Raw genomic sequence first — 25,171 nt, 5'->3', positions numbered from 1 at the left:
AATTTAAAGCGATCCTAATAAAAGGTGGGTCCCACCTTTTATTAAGATTGCTCTATTTTGCGTATCTTAGCCATTTCAAAACCAATTTTCATCAAATAAAATGTTGAATTCCTCTTGGAATTACACACTCTTTCATATTTTATAGGACGTTTCTCATTTCTTACCGAAAATGTTAGAAACCTGAAGTTAGGTCTCAACCGAAAATATACGATCCCTTTAACCAGCTGATAGAGTCATATGAAAGGATCCCTATAGATTGTCTCAAGAACAAATCAGCAAGGTCAAAGGTTGAAGTTAGCTTAACCAGTTTTGGTATGTCTGCCCTGTCCTACATTGTACGTGTGACTAAGAAAGAAGACCATGCTTTATTGTTTCACGATCAACGTCCAACATACCTGCGTCTATTACTCTTCCAGGAGGTACTTTGTATATATCATTGTATTGAACTTGAATTCAACAGAGGGATTGAATTGATGACTTAATTCCCCTTGCTCCTCCCTTATTACAATGGGTTGTGGTTAATTCCCCCTGCTGGTAGTAGATAATTGGTATTCAGGTCGAATTTGTATGAACCGTGGACTTACAATACCCAGTCATTAGATCCCCGCCCAGTTCAGCAATCCCTCAATTCTTTGGAAACACTTTCTGAAGAGAGAAAGAGAGAAAATCTAACCAGCTCTAATTATAGCTACAACAAGCTTTCTTCTAGGCTGATTCTTCAAGCTGAAGACATTTAAAGTAACCAGAGTAACCACCAAACAAATGCATGGTCTCGACGTAAAGCTAACCAACCTCTCAAAAACATCTCTACGTGCCTGTGATATCTGCATAAATTATGCACAGCAACTAAAGATACAGCAGAGCTATAGCAATAGATCCCCGTTGTTGAAGGGATGGTATATGGTCGAAACGAGGATTCAGCTTTTAATCTTTTGCGAGATACTTGGAAACCACTTACGAAATGTTAACTATAGTATTTAATTCCATGAGCAATTCAGAGTTTATTTGATGAAATTTGGTTTTTAAATAATTGAGAGAGCAAAAACAAAGCGATCTCAACAAAAAGTGGAACTCACCTTTAGTTAGAATTGCTTTGTATCACTTTTACCTTGGATATCTCAGAAATTTCACAATACAACCCATCTTCATCAAATAAATATTGAATTTGTCTTGAATATTATTGTATGTTCTTTAACATTGCATAAGAAAGTGGTTTTCAAGTATCTCGCAAAAAAAAAAAAGTTAAAAGCTGAATCTCCATCTCACCAATACTGTACAATTCCGTGCCGGTCAAGCAACTTGGTTGCTGCAGCAAAAACCATGACAACCTTTTCGTCAACCACGAAATTATTTTTGGTACATGAGGACAGGGTTCCCCCAAACCCCATGCACGGTCAATTTTAGATTATTAAAGGACAAGTTCACCTTCATAGACATGTGGGTTGAGTGAATGCAGCAATATTAGAACACATCAGTGAGAGTTTGAGCAAAATCGGACAATCCGTTCAAAAGTTATGAATTTTTGAAGCTTCTGCTCAGTCACGGCTGGATGAAAAGACTAAGTAAGCTTGTGATGTCACATGAGTACAACGATATAAAGAAAGAATAAAGAAAATTCAACATATTTCCATTTTCTCGCATCGACTTCTCTCTTTCAGAAGGCAGGGGGAATAATATTACCCTTAACATACGTCAGTAGCAAGTCAAAGAAATGTGCACTTTATTTAAAAAGTAGAGTTTTGTGAAATTCTCTTTTTATTTTCCTTATATAGTTGTACGCATGTGACATCATACACTGTAGTAGTCTTCTCATCCAGCAGTGACTGCGCAGATACTTAAAATATTCATAACTTTTGAACGGATTGTCCGATTTTCCTCAAACTTTATTTCACTGATGTGTTCTATAATACTGCTGCATTCTCTCAATCCTAATGTATATGAAGGTGGACTTGTCCTTTACGGAAAGAATATTCAGCATCACTATACAAACTAAAGGAAACTTTTTGATGCAACAAAAATTTTGCTAAACATGACAAAAAGTGACTCTCTCATACTTTGCAGGATAACCAAGTGCAAAATAACATTGAGTTTGTCAATTCACTTGGTAATTTCTTTGAACGAAAAGCAGCAAAACTGAACCTATAAACTCTTGTCAATAATCACACGGTTGGAAGCGTGTGGTCATGCAGTCCGACGTTGCAAAACAACAACAACATCAAACACTGAAACCTGAGTGTCTGATGTTTGACTCTCAGCTGAGCACGGAGAAGCATAATTATATCCAAACCCTGCAAAGCAGCTTTCTAAATCGTCCATGATAATCTTTGTCACATTCGTGTACTTACACCACTGATATATGCATCCATAAATTGGTGTAGGACCTACGCCATAGTAACAAGTAAAATAGACTACAGCTGTAAACCATAGACTCCAACCCCAAGCACCGTCTGATCGGGAGATTCTCCCGCCTGAAACCCCTAGCAAACGGGAGACTCCAATTTGATGTGCGCGAAGTTCCTTGCTCTAAGGTTCTAGATGCTCTCTCGTGCTGTCTAAGGCTTATTTTTTCAACATACAATGACATTAAGTAAGAAATCATTTCAAGCGGGAGACATTAAATCTCAAGCGGGAGAACGGGAGATTTTGCAAAAAAGCGATTTCGGCGGGGAGATCTCCCGTCTCTGGTAAACAACTATTGTATGGCTAAACTTGATCAAGATTATGTAATATTATGTAAATTGCAACACGTACAAAATGCAAGTACCAAACCCATGTGCAACTCCCCCCAATTCTCGCATGACGTCACGCCCTAAACTCTTTGATGTACGCTGGCTTCCAGTACGTCAGAGAATTATCGAAGCTCCTTCTTGTCATACACGTATACATGAGTGTGAGTCACTTCGTGGCTTGGTCCCCATCTATCTCAGTTAATCCTGACACCATACCATTCCCTATACTAGGTGTTACAAAAACATTTCCCACTTTTGATCCTTAATAGTTCGAAAACTGTACATCAGATAACACTGTCATTGATATGAGTAATAGCTGAATAGTGTACAATTTAGTTGGAGGTGATTTGAACATGAGAGCGTGAATCAGTTTCGTTAAATCCATGATTTATTTTGGAGACAAGTTCCTGATTTTGACCAAATTTGAACCCTCTGTATAAAATTGAACTTAACACACGAACCAATGATGTGTATGTGAGTGTGTGCTTACAATGACCCTGAACAATGGACATGGGTATCACCTGTTCAGAGCTCTGCTCCAAGGCTCAAGAACGCTTCATTGATTACTCATGTTGATTGCCCCGGGCACTGCTAGTATGAATTCATGGTAAAGGGTAAAATGCATGCACATGAAGAAACATAAAAGCACACGTTTTCATGTGCTTGCATACACTACATTTCAGGATGAATAAAGACTAGCTGTGATAGTGGAATTTCTCATGAATATGTAATAGAGAATTCCAAGCATGGCTATTGTTCAGGACCATTGTCAGGGCGTAAACCACACACTCCATACACACCAATTGACCCCTGTGCAAATTACAATTTTGTACAGAGGGTTTAAAACAGAGGAAAATCTGAAACCTAACTTAGAAAATCTTGAATTTGATGAAACTGATTTATGCTATCATTTTTAAAGTACCGCTAACAAAATTGTACACTATTCAGCTATTGCTCATATCTATATCAGTGTTATCTGATATATAGCTTTTGAACTATTAAGAATCAAAAGTAGGAACTGTTTCTTGTAACACCCAGTACAAATACAGTCGTACAGTCTTCGTAGCTCCCCTAACATCATGTTCCTCAGCCTTCCATTAACCCTAACTAGGCCGGGCTATTTAGGTAGATCATAGAGCGGGGGGGGGGGGCTCCCAGGCCCCCCTCCAGATCTCGGCCGTCGACCGCGCGATCGCGACGAAAATTCGCACACACATTGCCTATGACGTAGTCTAAAGTACCAAGTAGTTGAATTTTTAAAAAATTGTCATTTATGCTTAATTATGCTAATTTATGCATAATGATGCATGAAATCAGACAATTTAGTATAAATCACTAAATAAAAGCTCAAAATGGGCACATTTTTTGTGTAAATATTCTTCTTAGTGTCCTGAGCAAATATAAGATAAAAAAATTGTGGCATCTGGGGGGGGGGGGGGGCCTCGGAGGCCCCCCCCCCCCCCCCCCCCCCCCGGCCTAGTCAGGGTTAACCCGTTTAGGACGGGCTGATTTTGCTACAACACGCATTTCCCATTGGCGTTTTTTTTTTAAGACGGCACAGATTGGGGCATGGCGCGTGTTAAACCTATGGGAAAAACGTTGGGTTAGGGTTTTTGGTTATGGTTATGGTTAGAGTTAGGGTTAGGGTTGGGGTTAGGGTTAGGGTTAGGGTTAGGGTTTGATGGTTAGGGTTAGGATTAGGATTAGGGTTAGGTTTAGGGATAGGGTCCCCGATAGATTTTTAGTTTCCCCAATCTGTGCCGTCTAAAAAAAACACGCTTCCCACTGATACTTGCCCGAGTATACTCGGGACTCGTCCTCATAAAAGGGAGACAAAAATTACTTTAGGACACTGTGCCTTTGTTATAGTGCTGCACCCAAACGCTAGATTAGTCTCCTGCCCTCACACATGGTTATGTAGACATGTATCACGCGTCATCGATTAACAACTTCAAAAACCTTCTGAAAGCCAACCTGCTCTATGAAGGTTTTCTATAATTTTGATTGCTGTAACGTGTTTTTTGTGAGGCGATTATAGTTTTAGAGGTCTATTGAATGTCTGTAAATAAGTTATGACTTCATTCCTCCCCTTTCCCCATAATTATATACAAATTTCCACCATTTACTAGTAATTGTTATATACGCCCAGTTGAGCATATTACATCATTATGGGGTCTATAATAGAGCAATGGTACCCCCTGGACAATTACCCCAGACCCTTCCCTTCTTATGCTATATAGCCCTAACAAAAACACTGGACCTAATCCTACCCTAATCTTCACCAGTATTTAGCCGGGGTAATTGTCCGGGGGTGTGTGTGTGTGTGTGGGGGGGGGGGGGATGGGGAGGGTAATTGCTCTGATAAGTGCGCCACGCAGATTTGCAATTATCATCACTATGCATATACTGAGTGATCTGTGCCCCATTTCATAAAAGAAGTTAGGATGGCAACTCTTGCTGGAATGGCAACTTCCAATGGCAACAGCCAATCAGGAAGCTGGATTCTTGTCGTTACTATGACAATTGCCATTCCCGTAAGAGTTGCTATCGTATCAACTTTTTATGAAATGAGGTCCTGGTCTGAACAGATTAGTCTGAAATGAAAGTTTCCAGTCTCATCTTGTCAGGGTAGGTATAATAGGGTCTATAGGTAGTCATATTGTTTATGGTCATTTTTGTCCCTTTACCAAATAATACTCCAATATCTTCCAACACTCAGGAAATCTCAGGTAAACACCTTGTCTATCTTGCTTTGACGTTTTCCTTTTTTTCTCTTTTTTTCTAATACGTTTTACTCATGACACTACACTATATGGATAGTGTGTGCTTAATACACCATGTTTAAGTTTCACTCGTTTGCATTTTGTTTCTGACCATGCGTGTGAGAAGGTGTGTGTTTGTATATTAGTGTGTAAATACGTTTACATTATCACGACTTACAAACGATACATTTTCGTTAATTTCTTGTACTTTTCACGGTTGTCTCTCCACAATATCAACGCGTTTCGTTGTTTTGTTTTGGTTTTTTTTTTTTTTTTGGTTTGTTTCAGCATGGATTTCAGTGTTTTTCTTCCCATACTTCCTCCTGTTTTGACTTTGACAGCATTCGGAAACAGCTCTTAGAAATGAAAAATAATGTAAATAATATGTCCAAATTTACGAACCAACAGATCCCACCATGCTCCAAAGAAATTTCATCTTTTTCTTTCGTCCATTTCTCTCCCCCCCCCCCCCCCCCCCAATTCTGTAAAACCTTGATGCACACTGGACTGGTGTATAAACATTCATAAGCGAAATTGATCAAAACTGTTGTGGACGTTTACATTTCCCCATGTCGCTATTCTAGGAAAATAAGAACACAGCCAGAACACACCCCCTGCCAACGTCATTTGTTTGTTTGTTTGTTTGTTTGTTTGTTAGTATATCTCAAACAATATTTTAAATACAATATGAGATGACTACAACCATTTTATGTATGCATGCACTTTCACTGCCATAAATATAGGGAATTTTGTAGAAAACGCTGAATAACAGCAAGCACTGTGACCACTTTTCGTTCACTGCAAAAGCGTTGTATAAATGTGTTTATAACTTTGGAAGGTCTGCATGTGGTAAAGATCAGCCATAAATAAAATCTCAGTTTATATTTGCATGAACTTTGGCGTTCTCTGAGTAAGTCGGATTTTTATTATCGTTAGGTGTCATGGTTCGTTCTGCTGAATGCGAAAGTGATCAAAACCCTTGTACATGTCAGCGTTTCCCCCTTGTCGTCTTTCTCGGAAATGTATAAATGTTAAAACAAATAGAACATAAATTTAGTCATCCTTCTTTTGTTATAGTCTCAAATAATATGCCAGTCTAACCAATACATCTATTATTGCTGACATACAGAATTTTGGATTTTTAGAAAACGTTGCAACAGCAACAACGATTGTCACTGCTTCACCGTTCACCGCAAAATTATTTTGTGTTTTGTGTTTTATGACCATGAAAGCCTGCATGTGGTATAGATCTGTCATAAAAGAACAGTTTATTTTGGGATAACCTTTGGCGTTCTCTGTGTAAATCAGTTAATGTAGGTTATACTGTATATTACGTGTCTCGGATTGCGCTATCATATACTCACATCTTTGCTGCGAAGTGTTGTCTTACCGAGCGTCATAAATCAACCCCGAATATTTCTAAAATCTCGTAGGAGTGCAGTCAGTCAGTTCGAGGAGGTATAACTCATTGGTCAATTTTACGATAATGTGAGGCCCGGATCTGAGGAGTCTGTCAAAATGGCTCGAACTCATTGCACAATTTTCCAAGATGGCGTGTTTTACTTCGTTTTAATTTGCATGGCGTGTTTTGTTTTGTTTTGTTTTAATTTGTATAACGGTATCATAGATTGCAACTTTTACTCTTCTGACATAAATACAAAATGGGAAAGAAAAAAAATAACGAACCGATTTCAATGTTTGTACGGTTATACTTGAACGTCTGCCAGTGTCATTGAGATAAAATTGAAAATAGGTGAATGACTGTTAAACCACTCCTATCATCAAAAGTCTCCAATTAAATGTTTAGCACGTGAATTCTCATATTATGTTTTCTTCCTGTTGCATTACTTTTAAAAAGAACAAAATAGAACAAAAAGTGAGAGTGGTCAGTAGGGGCGGTTTGACTGAATGTGAAATGTTGAAATTCGACTGAAATAAAATGGAAAATAGATGAATGACTATCAAACCACTCCTAATCATCAAAAGTCTCCAACCAAGTGTTTAGCACGTGAATTATCACATTATGTTTTCTTCCTCTTAAACATTGCTTTTAAAAAGAACAAAATAGAACAGAAAGTGAGAGTGGTCAGTATAATAGGGGCAGCTTGACTGAAAGTGAAGTGTTCAAATTTGACATTATTTTGTGTCCAACTTCTTGTGGAAATGTTCGTATCTCATGTATTCGTGAGCACACGGTTCAAACACTCATGTATACTTTATACACGTTGCAAACAAACAAAAAATATCTAAATAATGTCCAAGTTGTATTCATGGCAACATGCCATAACGTCATAGTTTATGGGCTCATAAACGCATCGATACGTGTATGGTCTTTGTGAGATAGACGTTCCGTAACATGTAGACTGCACAGTACATAAACTTACCTTCATTGATCTTATAAACTGAATTTTCGTGGTGCATATAGTGCGAATGCTGCGTTCATATACTTATTCTATTTTTAACGGACGCATCAGAGGTCGAGTACCCAATGCCTTGCCAAAATGTGTGTCCATTATCAGTGTTTGCTTCAGCTGATTTTATTAATGCCCATTACATGTATCTCTTGCAATGCAATCATTATAGTTCAGAGGTCTTTAATTCTTCCTCAGTATGGACAGAGCTTCCCAAATTGGTCCTCGATCTCCATCAATTAAAGGGATATGGAGACTTTTAAAGTCTACAGGCGACAAGCCATGATCAAGTCTATGGAAAACAGATCGGTTTCTTTTTCTTTACACATGCAATCAAGAGCTCGCTCTGAATGTTACCCTCGTTTGGTTGTCATTCCTTGACTTTCTAGAAAGACCCATTCTAATAATCATGATCTTGATTGCGACAATGATGGAAGAGATGAGATTCAAGAGACATGTTAGTATGCCCATTAGCATGTAATATGCCCATTAGATTATATTTACGTAATTATGTTATAATTATATCTTGCAATAGAATGCTATGTACATGAACTTTCGATCGCCAGTAATGCTTCCACTTCACAAGCAATCCCTGTATCATACTTTATACATGTATCTGCCATAATAATTATGAGAATACGACACTTCGTTACATCTTGATAAAGTTCATTGCTTTTGACAAGGTTTGCACTGACCTAGGAATAAACTTCACCTCTCTCTACACATTAGCAACAAAGAAAATATTTTCCAGTTCCCTTCTAGCCATATTACACTAAATAAAGAAATCACTGGATTTACAGCCAGATAAAGAGTCATAATGGTCAAGCAGAAATTTTGTATAAGCCGGATCAGACATGTCAGAAGATCCTAGCCACGACCTCTGACACTTTCAGGCAATTAACTCTTGACTCATTTTTATCTTCGAAACAAAATAATTTCACCCGTGGATATTCCTCGCCAAGGTTTAATGTGATCTATAAAATGACATTTTAAACCAATAAAGTACAGTGACCTTTGACGGCTAAAAGTACAGTGAGCTTTGAGGTTGACATCTGACCTTATGGATAATTCCGCCACTGTAGGCTTACATTACTTTCATGGAGCAATATTATATAAATCATATTGTCCATTCATCTCTACCCTTCCAAACCAAATAGATATCACAAAACATTCTCACATGAAGTTTTGGCTAACAAAACCATTTCTGACCAAAGTTCAAAATTCAAAAACACATCATATAACCTTGCTTGAAAGACAGTCTCTGTTAAAAAAAATGCTTTTAGGATATGATAGGAAAGATACTGATGAGTGGAATAGCGAACAAATCAATAAACTTAAAAGGGTATAACACAAAGAAATTGTCTAAAGACTATGTGGATTCCGATCGGTTGCTTAGTTAACGCGCTTAAAAACCATGTGAAAGAATACAAAATTTGAATGAAATTTATTTGGGATATGAAAGTATACACAACATTTCTAAAAGCCAGAGACTGTCTTGTCAAAAGCCTTTTTCATATAAACCGTATAGGTTATTGGTGATTACTTTGATGACGTTACCACTTTAAGGTATACTCACCGCCGCAAGGTGTGCCACTGCGACGGAGATGCCAATGGCCAGAGGGCCCGAACCTCCGGGACTCTTTCGTCGACTGTCTACGGTGGCGAAGATGACGATAACCAATTGTGCAGTCAGGAAGACTTCCATTAAAAACGCCTGCCAATCGGCCACGTCCGTACCAGGTGTGGTAGCGCCGATGCCACCGGCAACGGCTGCCGGCGTCACGGCCTTGACCATGCCGGCCGCGATGATGGCGCCTACGATCTGGGCTAGCGTGTAGGCCAGACACCGTACGGGCGAGATCTTGTGCATGGCTAGAAAGGCCAGCGACACGGCTGGATTAAGATGCCCGCCGCTGATGTGAGCCGTGACGTGCACGAACGTGGCCAGTCCAAGGCCAAAGGCCAACGAGATCTGGACCTGGCTTGGGATGTTGGGACGGTCCCAAGCCGATATGGACGAGACGCCGATGAAGATGAAGAAAAACATCCCGACGAACTCGGCCAGGACAGCCTGCCAGAAGATGACGGAGCGCAGTTCGTCTCTCACCGATATTCTTCCTCCCGCCATGTTCTGTCTAGAAATAGTGGGCCTTTTTTAAGTTCGATACGGATCGTTCACGGGGAAAAGTCCAATCAGACACCTGGAACAGTTTAGTCGAAAGAAACGAAGCCTTGGATCATCATTCTAGAAAATGCCGTTTTAGATCTGGTATATCTGTTGTTACTGTTTATACACAGAAACATTTTCCTTGCCTATGATTAATTGTTTCTCCTTCCAATACGCCCACTTTCCACGCATTGAGACAAAAAAAAAAAAAAAAAAAGTTGTAGTTGCATGGAGAGTGCGAATCTGGTTTTGGGCAAAGTTTCGCAACAATGCAAGATTCTGCAGTTGGTACCCGCAGCGGAAATGAGGTGGAAATGTCTCTCCCCCCCCCCCCCCCCCCCCCAGCCGCGTCCTCTGTCGGATTTTCCCCTATCTTTTTATATTTCTCTCTTTATGTTCTCTCAATTATGAGCTAAACAACGTAAATCGCTGCATTCACGTTTTGAGCTTGGATCAACGAGTGCTTGTTTTATTAATTCCCGCCTGCCATGCCTGCTATTGAATTGCAGATGCAAAATGATGATAGTTTGGGCGTGACGAACGTTGATTTTCTCGACACTTTATTGATAGAAAAAGGATTCTTTACTTTACCTAAGATAATTAAAGATGGAACAGATATTGTAATGTAAGTATGACAATCTAAATCACTGAAGCAGTAAGGCATGCAGCATCAGATAGCAGTTGCCCATTTAATATTTTGCAGAGTATGTACTAAATTTGTAGCTTCATGTGTTCCTTGACAGATAATGCAATATTTCAGATCTTGCAATGGGATCTGAAAATATACACAATGAATCTAATTTGGCCATGCTGCCAACTAGAACTTGTTAATGTAAACCTTTGCAAACAATCGGATGTTAAGTAAAGTGATTCAGCAAATAACGGGTGCAGTACGGAACTTACTCGTCGAACGGAGGCTACCAGATGGGAGAATGGTCACTGGCTACGACGTACCTTGCGTTATTCGGAAACTCTACTTTGTTCACAATCCTGAAATCACGCATGAAAAACATAACAGTCAGTGCAAAACACTTTTGACGTTAATTCTTGTAAGAAATAAAGATTGAAACTTCTCAATCATTTATGAACAAGCTGGAGTGAGTGCGCCTAAAAACAATTGCTCGATCGTTGGCCAGCAAGGAGGAATAGTATAGGCCGTATGTATTGATAAATAGCCTGTGCATTGCCGCTGCTACGTAATCTACGAATATCTTACAGCTGCTACAAACCTTGGAAGAGGTCTGGTAAGGGCATCATTGATCCATAACCACTTTAGCAGACGATATGGGGTTCTTCAGCCGCTGCGTAGGCTACCGTCCTATCAGCGAGGTGGAAACGCCCCCTTTGCCGCCTACACTGCACTGAGAAGTTCAAAGGACAGGGGTGGTATTCTGAGACCGTTTTATCTCTGTTGTAAGTCTGTTGTAACAAATCGGTATTCTGAACACCGTTTTATCTCTGTTGTAACTTCTGTTGTAACTTGTGTTGTAACTAGTGTTTTATCTTGCGCACTCTTTGCCTGCGCATACCATTGTCTTAGGGTATGCGCACGCGCGTAACAGTGGGCGCAAACCTGAACACCCATTAGATTACACGGTATTCTGAAAACTATTTTATCTTCTGTTGTAAGTCATGCCCCGTGCAAATTTATGCTTCTGAGATAAAACAGGGTGGAGGGTGTTATAACTCCGTTGTAACTTTCGTTTTAACTTATGTTAGATAGTGAGATTATTCATCAACTCAATATTGTGGTATGCGAGTTCAAAATAAAAAAGATATACAAAAAATAAAAACAATGTAGGTACAGATAGACAAATGATATAGCAGTTTGACAAAATGTAAACTCATTCCACAATACAAAATTTGGTAACAGTAACATTGCAAGTACATACGCGTAGCATAATTATGCACATAGATAAAAACACAAACACATGAACAGAAAGGTTACCGGCACCGTCGGCACTAACTTGTTTTAAGCACTATTCATTTCAAAAATATCTTTCAAAATATTAAATATTTTTTAATATGATTTCACTATCTTCACCAATAAGAATTCATTATCAGTACCTTTGGGTGTTTCAAAATATTTATTGCTGGGGACGGCGCGAATCCTAAGAAAAGTATTAGAAGTCTAAGTTAACAACAACAATAATAATAATAATAATAATAATAACATGGCATTGCAAGGGCTTAACTTAATTTAGAAGCGTCTAGTTCCCCATAAACCATGAAATTTGGGTTCCTCTTATGAACGCCAGATATCTTCTTATTTTTTAAACAAATTTCAAACAAAAAGACTTAATCTGAGATAGCTTTGCGAATCCCCTACTGCACCAACTATACGTCAAAACCGGTAAGAAGGCATAATGATCCAAGCTTCTGTTGTAACTTTATTTTATCTCTGGCTCTCTTTACCTGCGCATACCATTGTCCTATTTGTGCGCACGCCAGAGAATGAGCGCTTCTTAAAACGCGCAGAGTTAAGCACGGCGCATTTGCCCAAGGGAGCAATCTTATTGGTTGAAATGTCTTAGATACTACTTCTAACAATATTTCTTATTGGATATGATTATTGCGATGGGCGTGGTTATCATGACTTACAACACCGTTAAAACAGTTTTCAGAATACCGATTTACAACTGTTTTAACGGTGTTATAACTCACAGACTTACAACACAAGTTACAACACAAGTTACAACAGAGATAAAACGGTGTTCAGAATACCACCCCAGGTAGAGGGCAACCGATAAACATTAACTCCGCATTAAATTATCTGGTTATAGATAATGTCCGAGTCCTTTATTTTCTACCTGTGCATATCTTGACCAGACTGACAAGTCAAAATGAGAGTTCTTATCAGCTCAATGCGACGATACAGGTCTACACTAGACTCGATAATTATAACCGACACTCGATCGACTGACGATATTTTGCGACGGCAGCGGGCTTCGAACACGGAGACTACCGGGTATGGTATGGATCCAGGTACCAAAACATGTATTAGCAATGTATTATTCAGGCATGGCAGCATGGAATGCCATGTCGGTCATGTCCAAAGGGTCATGTCTACTGTAACTGTGCGCGTTGGTTCGCGTACACGCGTTGAACGCGTAATGAGACAAGTTGCAAGAACCCCCCCCCCCCCCCCCCCCAACCCCATTAAAGGGAACTCCCCGGAAAACCTATAGTCAGTTTGTTTCGCACGTGATATATCCATTAAAGCCCAAACAAAGTTCTGGTACGCCTGCAAAAGTTGTCAAATTTCGCTCCCAGATGTGAACGTATGCTTAGGAAATGTGCAGGATAACGATGTTATGACAAGATATTCGACGGGTAACGACGAAAATGCGAAATATTAACCAAAACGGTTCAGTCTCGGTACTTACCCGAACGGGGTCAGGCTAAACTCGGACTCGGGGATAACTCGGCTTCGCTTTGACGGCGGGATGAGTTGTAATGGTTGTCCCTCTGATTGTACAGTGTTGTCCTATGGGAGCGGCCTGTATAAACTAGCGCTTCGTGTTCTGGCTACTCGCAGTAATGGTCCGAGTTACAACGCGCGCATCAAAAACCTCTTTTGCGCGCATGCAAAATTAGTGTGCGCGTCGATCAAGCACCTCTAAAACAATCAAAGGTGTTTGATAAACAACAACAAAAACTCCAAAGACCGCGCGTCTCAGCAATGAAGACCGCGCGCTGTCATTTTTGTTTTGATTTGTACAGGATTACGTTAGCATGCACTTTCCTGTCCATTCAGTTAGGCCTCATTTGGTATTATGCAGTGGCCAGTAGAATGTGGCGATCACGAACTGCGTGTGAATTGTCTGAAGTAGGGTCGAATTTTTCCCGAGACCGAGTTAGTCTGGAGCCTTCTGGAATAAAAGTCGGTTTTCCTACTATTGTTATTTTTCTCAAAATACTCCAAACCGACTCATCATTCCGGCAAACCGCGTCAGCCAGGTAAGTTTCTTAGTGGACTCTTTCGATATATTGCAAGAAAAAATGAAATGGTGCTAGACGGGTTCTCAAGCACTTACCGAAACTTAGTTTTCACTTTAAACACACTTCAGATGAATACACACACACACACACACACACACAAAGCGATATTTCCAAGAAGCCACGAGGAGAAAGGAAATATGAATGCGTTAAATTTTGCATGTACATTTCGTTAATCCGACAGATAAATTACTGTAATATGTTCCGAATTATCAGTTCGATAATCCGGAAAGGTTCGTAATTTCGAAGGCTCGTTAGTAAAGCACAGGATTTGTCATTTCCAGATCAACGAACCATCGAAATAACGAATCATTTTCATTTTCGGATTAACATTAACATCTAGGTATACGGACTTTGTGTGTTCAGGAATAGCAAACCTTCGGAATAACGAAAATCACCCGAATTTCGCAATGCTTAGGAATATTTACTGTGGATGTACATATCACTTTCTAATTATCATGATTTGTTTATAGTCTGTCAATATTTTCTCATTGTAATATATCAATATTAGCCCATAGAACAGACTGATCATAACGATTTTGAAGTTATTTTATCTTCACACCAGACAAGAAACAAAATGGAAATTCTTGCATTTTTAGCCATCAAAATGCCCTTTACTGAACGTTATACCTGAATGAATCAGAAATGGATTAATAATATTGGTCAACCATTTGAATTCACTTCCTATTTACAGACTTACTATTTTGTTTCTAAACACATTTATGGCGTCATTAGCAGACAAAATGCAAGGTATACTATCGTAAATCACATTAAGAGTCAGAAATTATTTCATTTTGCACTTCGATTGTTGGCGAATCATCTTTTCCCTTGCTGACACTATAAGCCACTATCAAGTACTGTATACTTCATGATAATGATTACCTGATCTGATTTCAGAAAGGTGATGGTTTGCATCTGCTATAAGAAGGATATCACCACGGCCCCATTTCACATTACACACACAAGTTGCTATATATGATTGCAAGTGTCATCAATGGTACACTGCAAAAAGTCAGGTGTTAGATATTATATGAAACAACGAGCTGGTGTTAATGAATTTCCAGTCCTCATTTTGTGGTTTCAAATTAACATACACACGCGTGTCACTTCAATGTATATTTATTTATTTATATCATAAGTATTATAAGAATGTGAACTTCAACAAGACGAACAAGAACTTCCCGATAAAGAAGTTGATTTTTAAAGAAAAAAAGAGATTGTGAACAGATTTGCACCACACACCAGAGTGTATGGTCTTTTATTCACACTGGGCGGGTGTTATACCATCAAAATTAACACAGGTATATGTCAAATCAACACCATATGTATATATATGCATGTATAATATATATATATATATATATATATATATATATATATGTACATAGGTTTTATATATATATATATATATATATATATATATATATATAGCAATAATAAAGTCACAACAGAGGAATGCAGGGAATGCATTGATAGCCAATCTTGATTTAATGAAAATCCGAATTTTCGAGGAACCTTCCTCTTCTTCAGGGATGACAGTGCGATGACATTCGCACTGTCATCCCTGAAGAAGAGGAAGGTTCCTCGAAAATTCGGATTATTCATTAAATCAAGATTGGCTATCAATGCATTCCCTGCATTCCTCTGTTGTGACTTTATTATTGCTATTTCTAGTACTGCCAATACGCGGAACAACTACAATATATATATATATATATATATATATATATATATATATATATATACATTCACAACAGTAGGTCAATATAAACTCCGTTGGAGACGTAAATTTGTCAAATTTACGTCTCCAACGGAGTTTATATTGACCTACTGTTGTGAATCTATACTTTCTTAGGACTCCGAGCAGAAACTATTTATTGCTGTTATTGGTTTTATATATATATATATATATATATATATATACTCCGTGTCATTTTTTAATTGACACCAGCGCAGTGTCAAAGATATCGCCAATGTCACAGTGCTAAAACAACACCAAGAAGTGCCAGTTGAACACTTTTAAACACCATCAACAACATTTTATTCTTTCTACATGTATTGACCCTGGTTTGAGTTAGATTTTAACATCCATGATGTTATATTTTACACCGATCTTTCAGCAATGTGGAAGTAGCCATTTAGCATGCTTCCTGATTGGTTGTTGCTATGCAACAAAAGTTGTCATTCTATCCTCAGCAAAAATTAGATTATTGTCATGTAATGATTTAATGAGACCTATTATGGGAGACCGAGTGGATGACGAACAACATCACCATGAAGAGATGACACTGTACAGAACACTCCTCAGATATACAGGTCATTAATGAATTTATTATACATTATCACTCTCTTTATAACTGCTGCCTTATGTTACATGCAATGATCAAAACGTGAAGGAAATAAATTGATCACTCCACTGACTGAGATTGGTAGAGTGACATCATGTAACGCAAGGCATTACAGTAGGTATAAGCAGTGAAGAGCGAGGAATAATTATAGTTCACTTACTTGCAAGATAGTTACTCAGCACTCAATTTTGTGCTGCCGCGTATGAAGCAAACGCATTGGCAATACTGAAAGAACCTATGTATATCAATTTAATTGTCCTTATCTTATTACTCAGTGATTAACATCTATTTGAATTCGACTTGGCGATTTAATCCCAGCGCATTAATAGAAACGGGAAGAAGAATACTTTATCATGTATCCAATAGAGAAGACGAACATCCCTATGCCACATGACACCTTTATACGCTACATAGTATAAACGCCAAACAAAATGAAACCAAACTCTCTAAACATCTGATATTGAACACGACGCCAAGAGTGAAATACTATCAGTGCACGACGTAGGATGAAACGCAGTTTACGCTTCAATCAACGTAAGGAATAAGTATAAGCAACAAATTAAAGAGTGATTGTTTAATATTTTTAACATGAAAGGGAAAACTTGAAATTCACAGAGTATAGGCATATTTTCGTGATGGAAACCAGTGGAAACAGAAAGACAGTGATGGCATTCGTCCCTGATTCAACTTCGTGGTTTTCATTTCCGTATGCAGGTCCGTAACTTTATATAATTATATGGGCTTTTTATGGGGGCTTCAAAATTGGAAATAATAATGGAACAGCCATTGACCCCTCCCAGCCGATACGGTCTGGGAACACGCAAGCGAAGGGAGGGTTCTGGATATGGAAGGGGGTGTTGCCTACGATGCACCTTCCTATATGCATTCGAGCATGGACCTACAACTTATAGGTCCAGGATTCGAGAGAGATTTTCAATTTTGAACAGAATTGAAATTCAACAATTTGGGGCACACTTTTGGTGGGCAAATTTATTTTTCAGTTAAAAAAGGTATATAAGAACATCATGGTAATGTATGTAACTTGTAAGAAAGATACACGTAGGGAAGGAAAAGTAATTCAGAAGACTACTGGACATGACAGTAGTGTATGATGTCACATGCGTACAACGATTAATGGAAAATAAAAAGAGAATTTCACAAAACTTTACTTTTTGAATGCATTGCACATTTCTTCGACTTGTTACTGACGTATGTTAGGCTTTAAGGGTAATATTATTCCCCTTGCATCCTGAAAGAGATTTTGTGACCCAATCTATTAATATGATTTTGGTGTGATAAGTATTTGGGGTTGCGTTTCAAGTAGTTTATTGGAACCCCATCTATGATTCGCTTTGTATAAGGCTCTGTAATTCCATAATAGATTTTGGCGAGCCTCAGTATAATTACCCACAATATTTTATCCTTGTTAATGTAATGCCTGTCCTGCGATATAGTCGTTCATGGGCTGGATGGGTACGTTTTACCTGGGCCTTGCCCGATATGACATCAACTATATGCATGCTGAATTCCGTCTCTCAATCTGAATAATAATCTGTGTCAAATGCGTCTATAAAAGATTTTGAGGGGTGACTGGCCACAGGTTTGGCATGTTGTTTACGAGCAGCATGCCCTCTCATTTGCACAGTCTGCACTGATATGAACAGTTGTCTCAATTTTTTAGTATCTAAGAATCTAAATCCGCAAGTTAAATTGCTGTTTTGTTTTGTGTGTGTGTTTTTTTTATTTTTTATTTTGAAAGTCTCTGTATCCCCTCACGCTTATACTTTGAAATACTTTACTTAGCAGGTGTGATATACTGCATGGTTCCCGGCAGTCTGATAACGCTGGTTGCTGTAACATTCTTTTCATGTACAATTCAATTCAAGAAAAGAGTTGACACCTCAGGGCCTCATTTCAATGCGTAGCCTGTATGGTTCATCCAGGTCACGACTAACGTTATACCCATTCCTTCTCAAGCCACAGCTGCCTAGTTTTCATCTTCACTTTCATTTTTCAATTTATTTAACAAACAAAGAAATCCCTTTTCAGCTCCCCCCCCCCCTTACGTGGTTTTCTGTGATGGTGTGTTCGCCTCGTGCTGGGGGTTGCTGACGGGTATAAGAGGAGTAGTGGCAATGCCACTGTGGCGGCTGTGCTCCTATACTGTATGGAGTCCATGGGGCATACAATGATCTTTGTATTTCAACTGAATTTTAGCTAAAACATAGCACAATGTACTAGTATTCTGTGGATGCACTCGACCCGTTGTGCGCTCTGTACGATAGGTGCACCTCCCTGGTGGGTGCGCTTCCCGCTATGGTGTCGTTTTTGTTTTTGTTGCTTGTTTCCCCCCTTCGCGACTTTGGCGAGTGGGACGTCCCAATCCTGCGGACGCTGCTTATGATGATCAATGATCGAGCAAAAAAGTCAATACCATTTTTTTGTTTCACTGAACTCATCTCGCTCTCATTCTCTCTGCAAACTTGAAATGAATATAAAAAAAATAAAAACTTATGTATATATGGAATAATCTTCTATTACGTTAAGCAGATAATTTGTTTCATTCTCTTCAATTTAACTTTAATTGATGTGTTGTAATGGTAGGGATGGGGTTGAAGAAAGCTTACGATGAGGTGATATCCGGGAAAGCTGATAGTATCAATCAGTTATACGCTTATTGTCTAAACTCTCTTATGAGATGTTCTGTATTTGTTTTTTGTTTTTCTTTGTTCTTCTCTGATTTCTTTTCCATTTTTCTCCTTCATGACATTCCCAGCGAACAAATATTCAGAATTGATTTCTACATCGTAGTTTGTCTATTATGACTTGTGAAGATATGACACTTATTGTTTTATTATGGCCAATAGGCACTTACTGTTAATATCAGAAACTACAGTGTAGGTGCATACAGTAAACATCAAAGTTCTATTCGTGTCTCCCTTCGTCTCTCTCCTTCTCTCCTGATCCCCAAATAACCTATAAAAATTCATATTGATAGTTTGAATTATGCACGTGAATATATCTCGTATGAAAATGATATTTTTTGAATATCAAGGGAGCCCCCTCACTCAAATGCAGTCTGTTGTTAAATCCATGCTGATATTATTGCTTATGCCTCGTTTTGTATTGGCAGAGCAGACACAGGCCACGGACGTGTGTGCCCAATTTGATATCATCGGCTATGTCTTGTCTGCGTCCTTGTTGTTTCTCGTGTCTTGTCTGTGTCTCATGTCTATGCTTCATGTGTGTGTTTCTTGTATGTGTTTCATGTTTGTGTATATGCGTTTCTCTTTCTCTTCTTCCAGGTCTGTACATTCCTACATAACTGCAATCTCCAGGTCTAGGTCTAAGTGGAACTTTTGTCGATTCCGGTGTGATTTTCTTTATACTTATGGCTAATCCAACATTTGTTTTCAACTCTGTGAACGATGATGAATTTTATGATACAGTTGGGCGCTCTTTTACGTCCGCGCAGGAAAACAAAACTTCCACCTTATATGAAGCATACATATCGAACAAACTTAATGCTTCAGCACAAGAATTTGAATATAATTTTGATCCTGAAGATCCTGTGCAAAGTTCATCATGTGTTTATCTGACTGTAAATCAGTATGAACAATATGTTATGAATAGTGATGATGACAATCTTTTGTTAGCTCATTTGAATATACGAAGCATAAGTAGAAATTTTTATAAGTTGCGATTATTTTTTAGAAAACTCTGGTAATAACTGTTCTGTTATAGGTCTGACCGAAACATGGTTGACTCCCAATATAAGTCATTTATTTTCTATATCCGGCTTTGATTTCGTGTACAGAAATAGAAAAGAAAGAATGGGTGGTGGCGTGGGTTTATACATCCCCAACAAATTTGAATATTCTATCCACGAAGAATTGAATGTCATGACTGATGTAGTTGAATCTCTTTTTGTTGAAATGGTAAACCCGAATGGGAAAAACATACTGATTGGAGTTGTTTACAGACCCCCTGGATCGAATCCGAATGATTTTTTGTTGTATGTACAAAATTTAATGCAGAACTCTATCTTTACAAATAATATTTAATGGGTGATTTCAATATTGATCTTATGAAATGTAACTCCCAACATATTTCGCAAGAATTTGTAGAAACCTTAATGTCTGTTTCTTTATTAACGTTAATTTCTAAGCCGACCCGTGTTACTGACCGATCTGCCACTTTGATTGATAATATTTTTTGTAATATTCTCCCAATTCCCGAGTCTGGTATTGTTTTATCTGACATCTCTGATCATTATCCAATCTTTACACAAGTGCCAATTAAGTTATCTCCTTGGCAAAATAATTATCAGAGACGTCGTAAGATTACGGCCAATAATCTTATTATTTGCAAAATAGTTTAAAAGATATTGATTGGTTTTTTGTATACAACAATACCGATCTTGATTTGTGTTATGATTATTTTATGAAAACTATCACTTCTAAAATTGATGAACATATTCCGTTATGCACAAGGAAAAGTTCTTATAAAAGAACTCCAAGACTCCCGTGGATAACCCAATCACTTTTAAGATCGATTAATAGAAAAAATAATTTGTTTTATAAATACAGGAGTAACCCTACGGATAAAAACAGACAAAAATATGTGACTTACAAAAACACGCTTACTAATTTATTGCGTTTACAAAAGAGAAAATTTTATGTCAACCAGATAATGAAATATAAAAATGATATTAAGAATACTTGGAAAACAATAAAAGATGTTATGAATACATCTAATGATGCATCTAGTATTTCAGAAGTACGATGGGGTAATACCTCAAGCAATGTACCTGCTGGTATGGCCGAAATTTTTAATGATTTTTTTGCATCGATTGGGAAAAATTTATCACAAAGTATCCCTTCATCTAATAAAGTGTTTTCTGATTTTTTAGATATACCTAATCCTAAAACTATATTTTTGGACCCTACGTATAATGAAGAAGTTATTGATATTATTAATAATTTGAAAGAAGGGAAAAGCCCAGGTTGTGATGGAATCGATAATTATTTGTTGAAAAATATAATTCTTCAAATAATAGATCCTTTAGTATATATTATTAATCTATCACTTAGTACTGGGCTTGTACCAAGTCAAATGAAGACTGCCAAAGTTATACCTATATATAAGAAAGGGGAGAAAAATTTGTCAATAATTACAGACCAATATCGTTATTAACTTCAATATCTAAAATTTTGGAAAGAATAGTATATATCCGAACTGTAAAATTTTTCAATATGAGTAATATATTTACGAATTTTCAATTTGGATTCAGAGAAAATCACAACACCACCCACGCTTTACTTACCTTTGTGGAAAAGATTACACATGCACTTGATACATTTTCGCATACAATAGGCATCTTCCTGGACTTCTCAAAGGCTTTTGATACGATTAATCACGGTATACTTCTCTCTAAGTTATCCCATTATGGTATTCGCGGAAAAGCCTTGCAATGGTTTACGAGTTATTTATCTGACAGATTTCAATATGTACATGTGAACAGTTTTGATTCTTCTATGAAGAAAATAGAATGTGGTGTTCCGCAAGGAAGTTTGTTAGGCCCACTGTTATTTATAGTTTACATTAATGATTTTTATAGATCTTCAGATAAACTCTCTTTCATATTATTCGCGGATGATTCCAATCTTTTTTATTCCCACCCTGACCCTAATACTTTGATTAGTACAGTGCATGATGAATTGAAGAATGTCTCACAATGGATATATGCAAATAAATTGTCACTGAATATTGAGAAGACAAAGTATATGTTTTTCAGTAATTCTTTAGATAGATTACCAGGTAATGTTATATTTGACACTACTCCCCTAGAAGAGGTTTCGTCTATTAAATTCTTAGGTGTTTGTGTTGATAATAAGTTATCATGGAAGTGTCACATAAACAATATTTGCAAAGTAATTGCACGTAACATAGGCATAATGAATAGATTGAAATATTATCTTCCTTCTTCGGCTTTGATTACGCTTTATTCAAGTTTGGTATTGCCGTACTTGAATTACGGAATTCTTGCTTGGGGGAATACATATTCGATATTGTTAGATAAACTTTTTCTTCTGCAAAAGATGGCGCTCAGAATCGTTTTTAACCTTCATATCCGAGCACATACTGACAAGCTTTTCCTTGAGCACAAAATTCTGAAAATAAAAGAGTTGTATTTGTTTCAACTTGGTCAATTTATGTTTAATTACAACTGCAATCATCTACCCAAAATATTTTATTCTTTATTTCACCGTAACAGCCACGTACATAACTATCCCACTAGACAATCTAAAGAATTTCATCTTCCCTTAGTTAGAACTGTACACACTCAAAATACATTTGTTTATACCGGACCCAGATTTTGGAATAGCTCAGATAATGATCTAAAAGAATCTGTGAAGTTAATTACATTTAAGTACAAACTCAAAAAAACATTTGTTTTCTAAATATACCAGTTAATTCTGTTCAATGAAAAAACCCGTCATGTTTCACTTTTCCTTGAGATTTTGTAGTGTGTCCACAGACCTTTTCCATCCCTCTCCTTTTCCTTCTCTATTCTTCCCTGCTCCTTTTTCCTCGTTCTTCGTTGTCCAGTATCTGTCTGAGTGCATTTCCTCAAATTCTGTTGTTTCTGTGTATTGTGTTATTGTTGTTGTTGTTGTCGTCGTTATGTTTTTTTTTTTTTGTGGCCGATTGCATATCATCCTTTCCGTTCAATTTTCCTGGCACACCTGGCCCCATAGTGTCTGTGCCACAAATGTGATATGTTATATAGTTTATACGTTTGCATCCTAAAATCCTAGTAAGTATTGTTCATAGTATCAACATCATTATATCAATGAGTAAAATGTACAATAGTATATATAAGAATTTAAAATGAATATGTCTTATTGGTATAACAAATTGGTGCTGTTGTTGTTTTGTTCCAGTGTTCCACGTTTTACAAGCGTGGCTTTTTTAGTGGAACACTGTTTTCCATCATTGTGATTATTTACTATTTTTGTTGCTATGACAAAGTGCATTGTTTCTTTTTTACGACATCATTCGTGTATAATTTATATTGTATTGAAAAAAAAAATCCTTCATCGGACGAGTGTAAGAGAAATGAAAAAAAAAAATTGTATCACTTTGGATTATGTCAACTTTTTCTTTTCTTTTCTTTGTGATGATGGAAATAAATAAACTATTGAACTAAAAAAAAATTGAACTAAAAGAGAGAAGTCGAGTGTTCTTTTGTTATGCGAGAAAAGTGAAAATATGTTGAATTTTCTTTATTCTTTCTTTATATCGTTGTACACATGTGACATCACAAGCTATAGTAGTCTTCTCATCCAGCCGTGACTGAGCAGAAACTTCAAAAATTCATGACTTTTGAACGGATTGTCCGATTTTCCTCAAACTCTCACTGGTGTGTTCTATGCAGCATTCACTTAAGCCCACATGTCTATAAAGGTGAACTTGATATATAATTCACGTTTTCCCTAGCTATTGCCCATTGATCATTTTGTAATGTTAGCCAAATCACGACCTCATTACGTTGTATTTTTTCGCAAGAAAGAAAGTTCACTCTGTAAACAATATGTTCCTCAAACTCTCACTGGTGTGTTCTATGCAGCATTCACTTAAGCCCACATGTCTATAAAGGTGAACTTGATATATAATTCACATTTTCCCTAGCTATTGCCCATTGATTATTTTGTAATGTTCGCCAAATCACGACCTCATTACGTTGTATTTTTTCGCAAGTGTAACCCCACCAAAATTTGGGTTACTAAGATTTCTCCAGAATGTCGTCAGACCAGATTCCTACTTCCTTGGAAAACCCATGGTCACTGTTATCACCACCCCCTCCATTCATCCCTCCTCTGACGTCCGTATCCCACCTGTTTTCCAACATCCCCTCGATCAGTGCACTAATAACCCCCATGATTAGTCTTAAGATTTCCCCTCCAGCCTTTGACCCCAGTAGCCAATGTCTAATGGTAAGCCTGTGTGTATTGAGACTGGTCAAGCCCTGTGAAATGCCCCTGCTGGTGTTAGACTATGTAGGTGTAATAAAACTCAAGGATGGAGCATCATTTCCACTCAAACTATAATATTTGAATCGGAGTCACAATATTTGTCGACCCCAGATGAAGCAACTATACTGCCAGTCGATCAGATAGATCAAAGCTTTATTTGTGGCAGCAGTGTTGGATATAATTCAGGATGCTGAAAATGTTTAACTGAAGAGAAGTTATTCTGACCGTATTTAGCACCTGTATGTCAAAATGAATTGACAAACATTTGAATGTATGTGACTGGAATTTGTATCTGTATTGTCTAATGCGCTCATATATGTTTATGAGGCATGTATATGTAGAGACAATGTATCAGATCAGATATTGGAGTGGACTTCCATACTCTTGAAGAAATTATATTATTGATCAGAAAGACACAATATTAGGAAAGTCCTGTGTCTTGTAAACTCTTTTGACTAGATACATATTTGGACGAGAGCTTTGGCCAGCCTTTGCTTGGTTCAGCGTGACTGACGGCTACTGAGCATTGCATCAGCTACCGTGTACGACTGGTTTGCGGCTACTCTGGGCTCGTCGACAAGGATAGCCGGCGAGAAAGAGAGCAGAGAGGCAGCAACGAGTCGAATCATTGTCATACACGGGCAAATATTTAGTTATGCTAATGTAACAAAGGTTACAATTGAGTCTGTGAACATATTGAATTGAATGATGTACTT

At 37.7% G+C, this 25,171-nt stretch overlaps 1 protein-coding gene across 1 annotated transcript; it reads right to left on the bottom strand.

Annotated features, from left to right (window-relative positions):
* Positions 1-9,463: 9,463 nt before the first annotated feature.
* Positions 9,464-10,030, bottom strand: LOC139709688 (lens fiber major intrinsic protein-like). Its single transcript, XM_071621645.1, has one exon. It carries the CDS (start codon positions 10,028-10,030, stop codon positions 9,464-9,466), a length of 567 nt encoding a protein of 188 aa, XP_071477746.1.
* Between the last annotated feature and the right edge of the window lie 15,141 nt (positions 10,031-25,171).

This window comes from Diadema antillarum, unplaced genomic scaffold (assembly GCF_040938485.1).
Source record: "Diadema antillarum isolate AM-2024a unplaced genomic scaffold, OU_Dant_1.0 seq00001459_RagTag, whole genome shotgun sequence".
NCBI lineage: Eukaryota > Metazoa > Echinodermata > Echinoidea > Diadematoida > Diadematidae > Diadema > Diadema antillarum.
The sequence above is the reverse complement of the archived record's forward strand: the minus strand, read 5'-3'. Positions and strand labels throughout refer to the sequence as shown.

Bases quoted from the DNA above. Each gene is read 5' to 3' on its own strand.
- LOC139709688 (XM_071621645.1), bottom strand. From the start codon at position 10,030: ATGGCGGGAGGAAGAATATCGGTGAGAGACGAACTGCGCTCCGTCATC.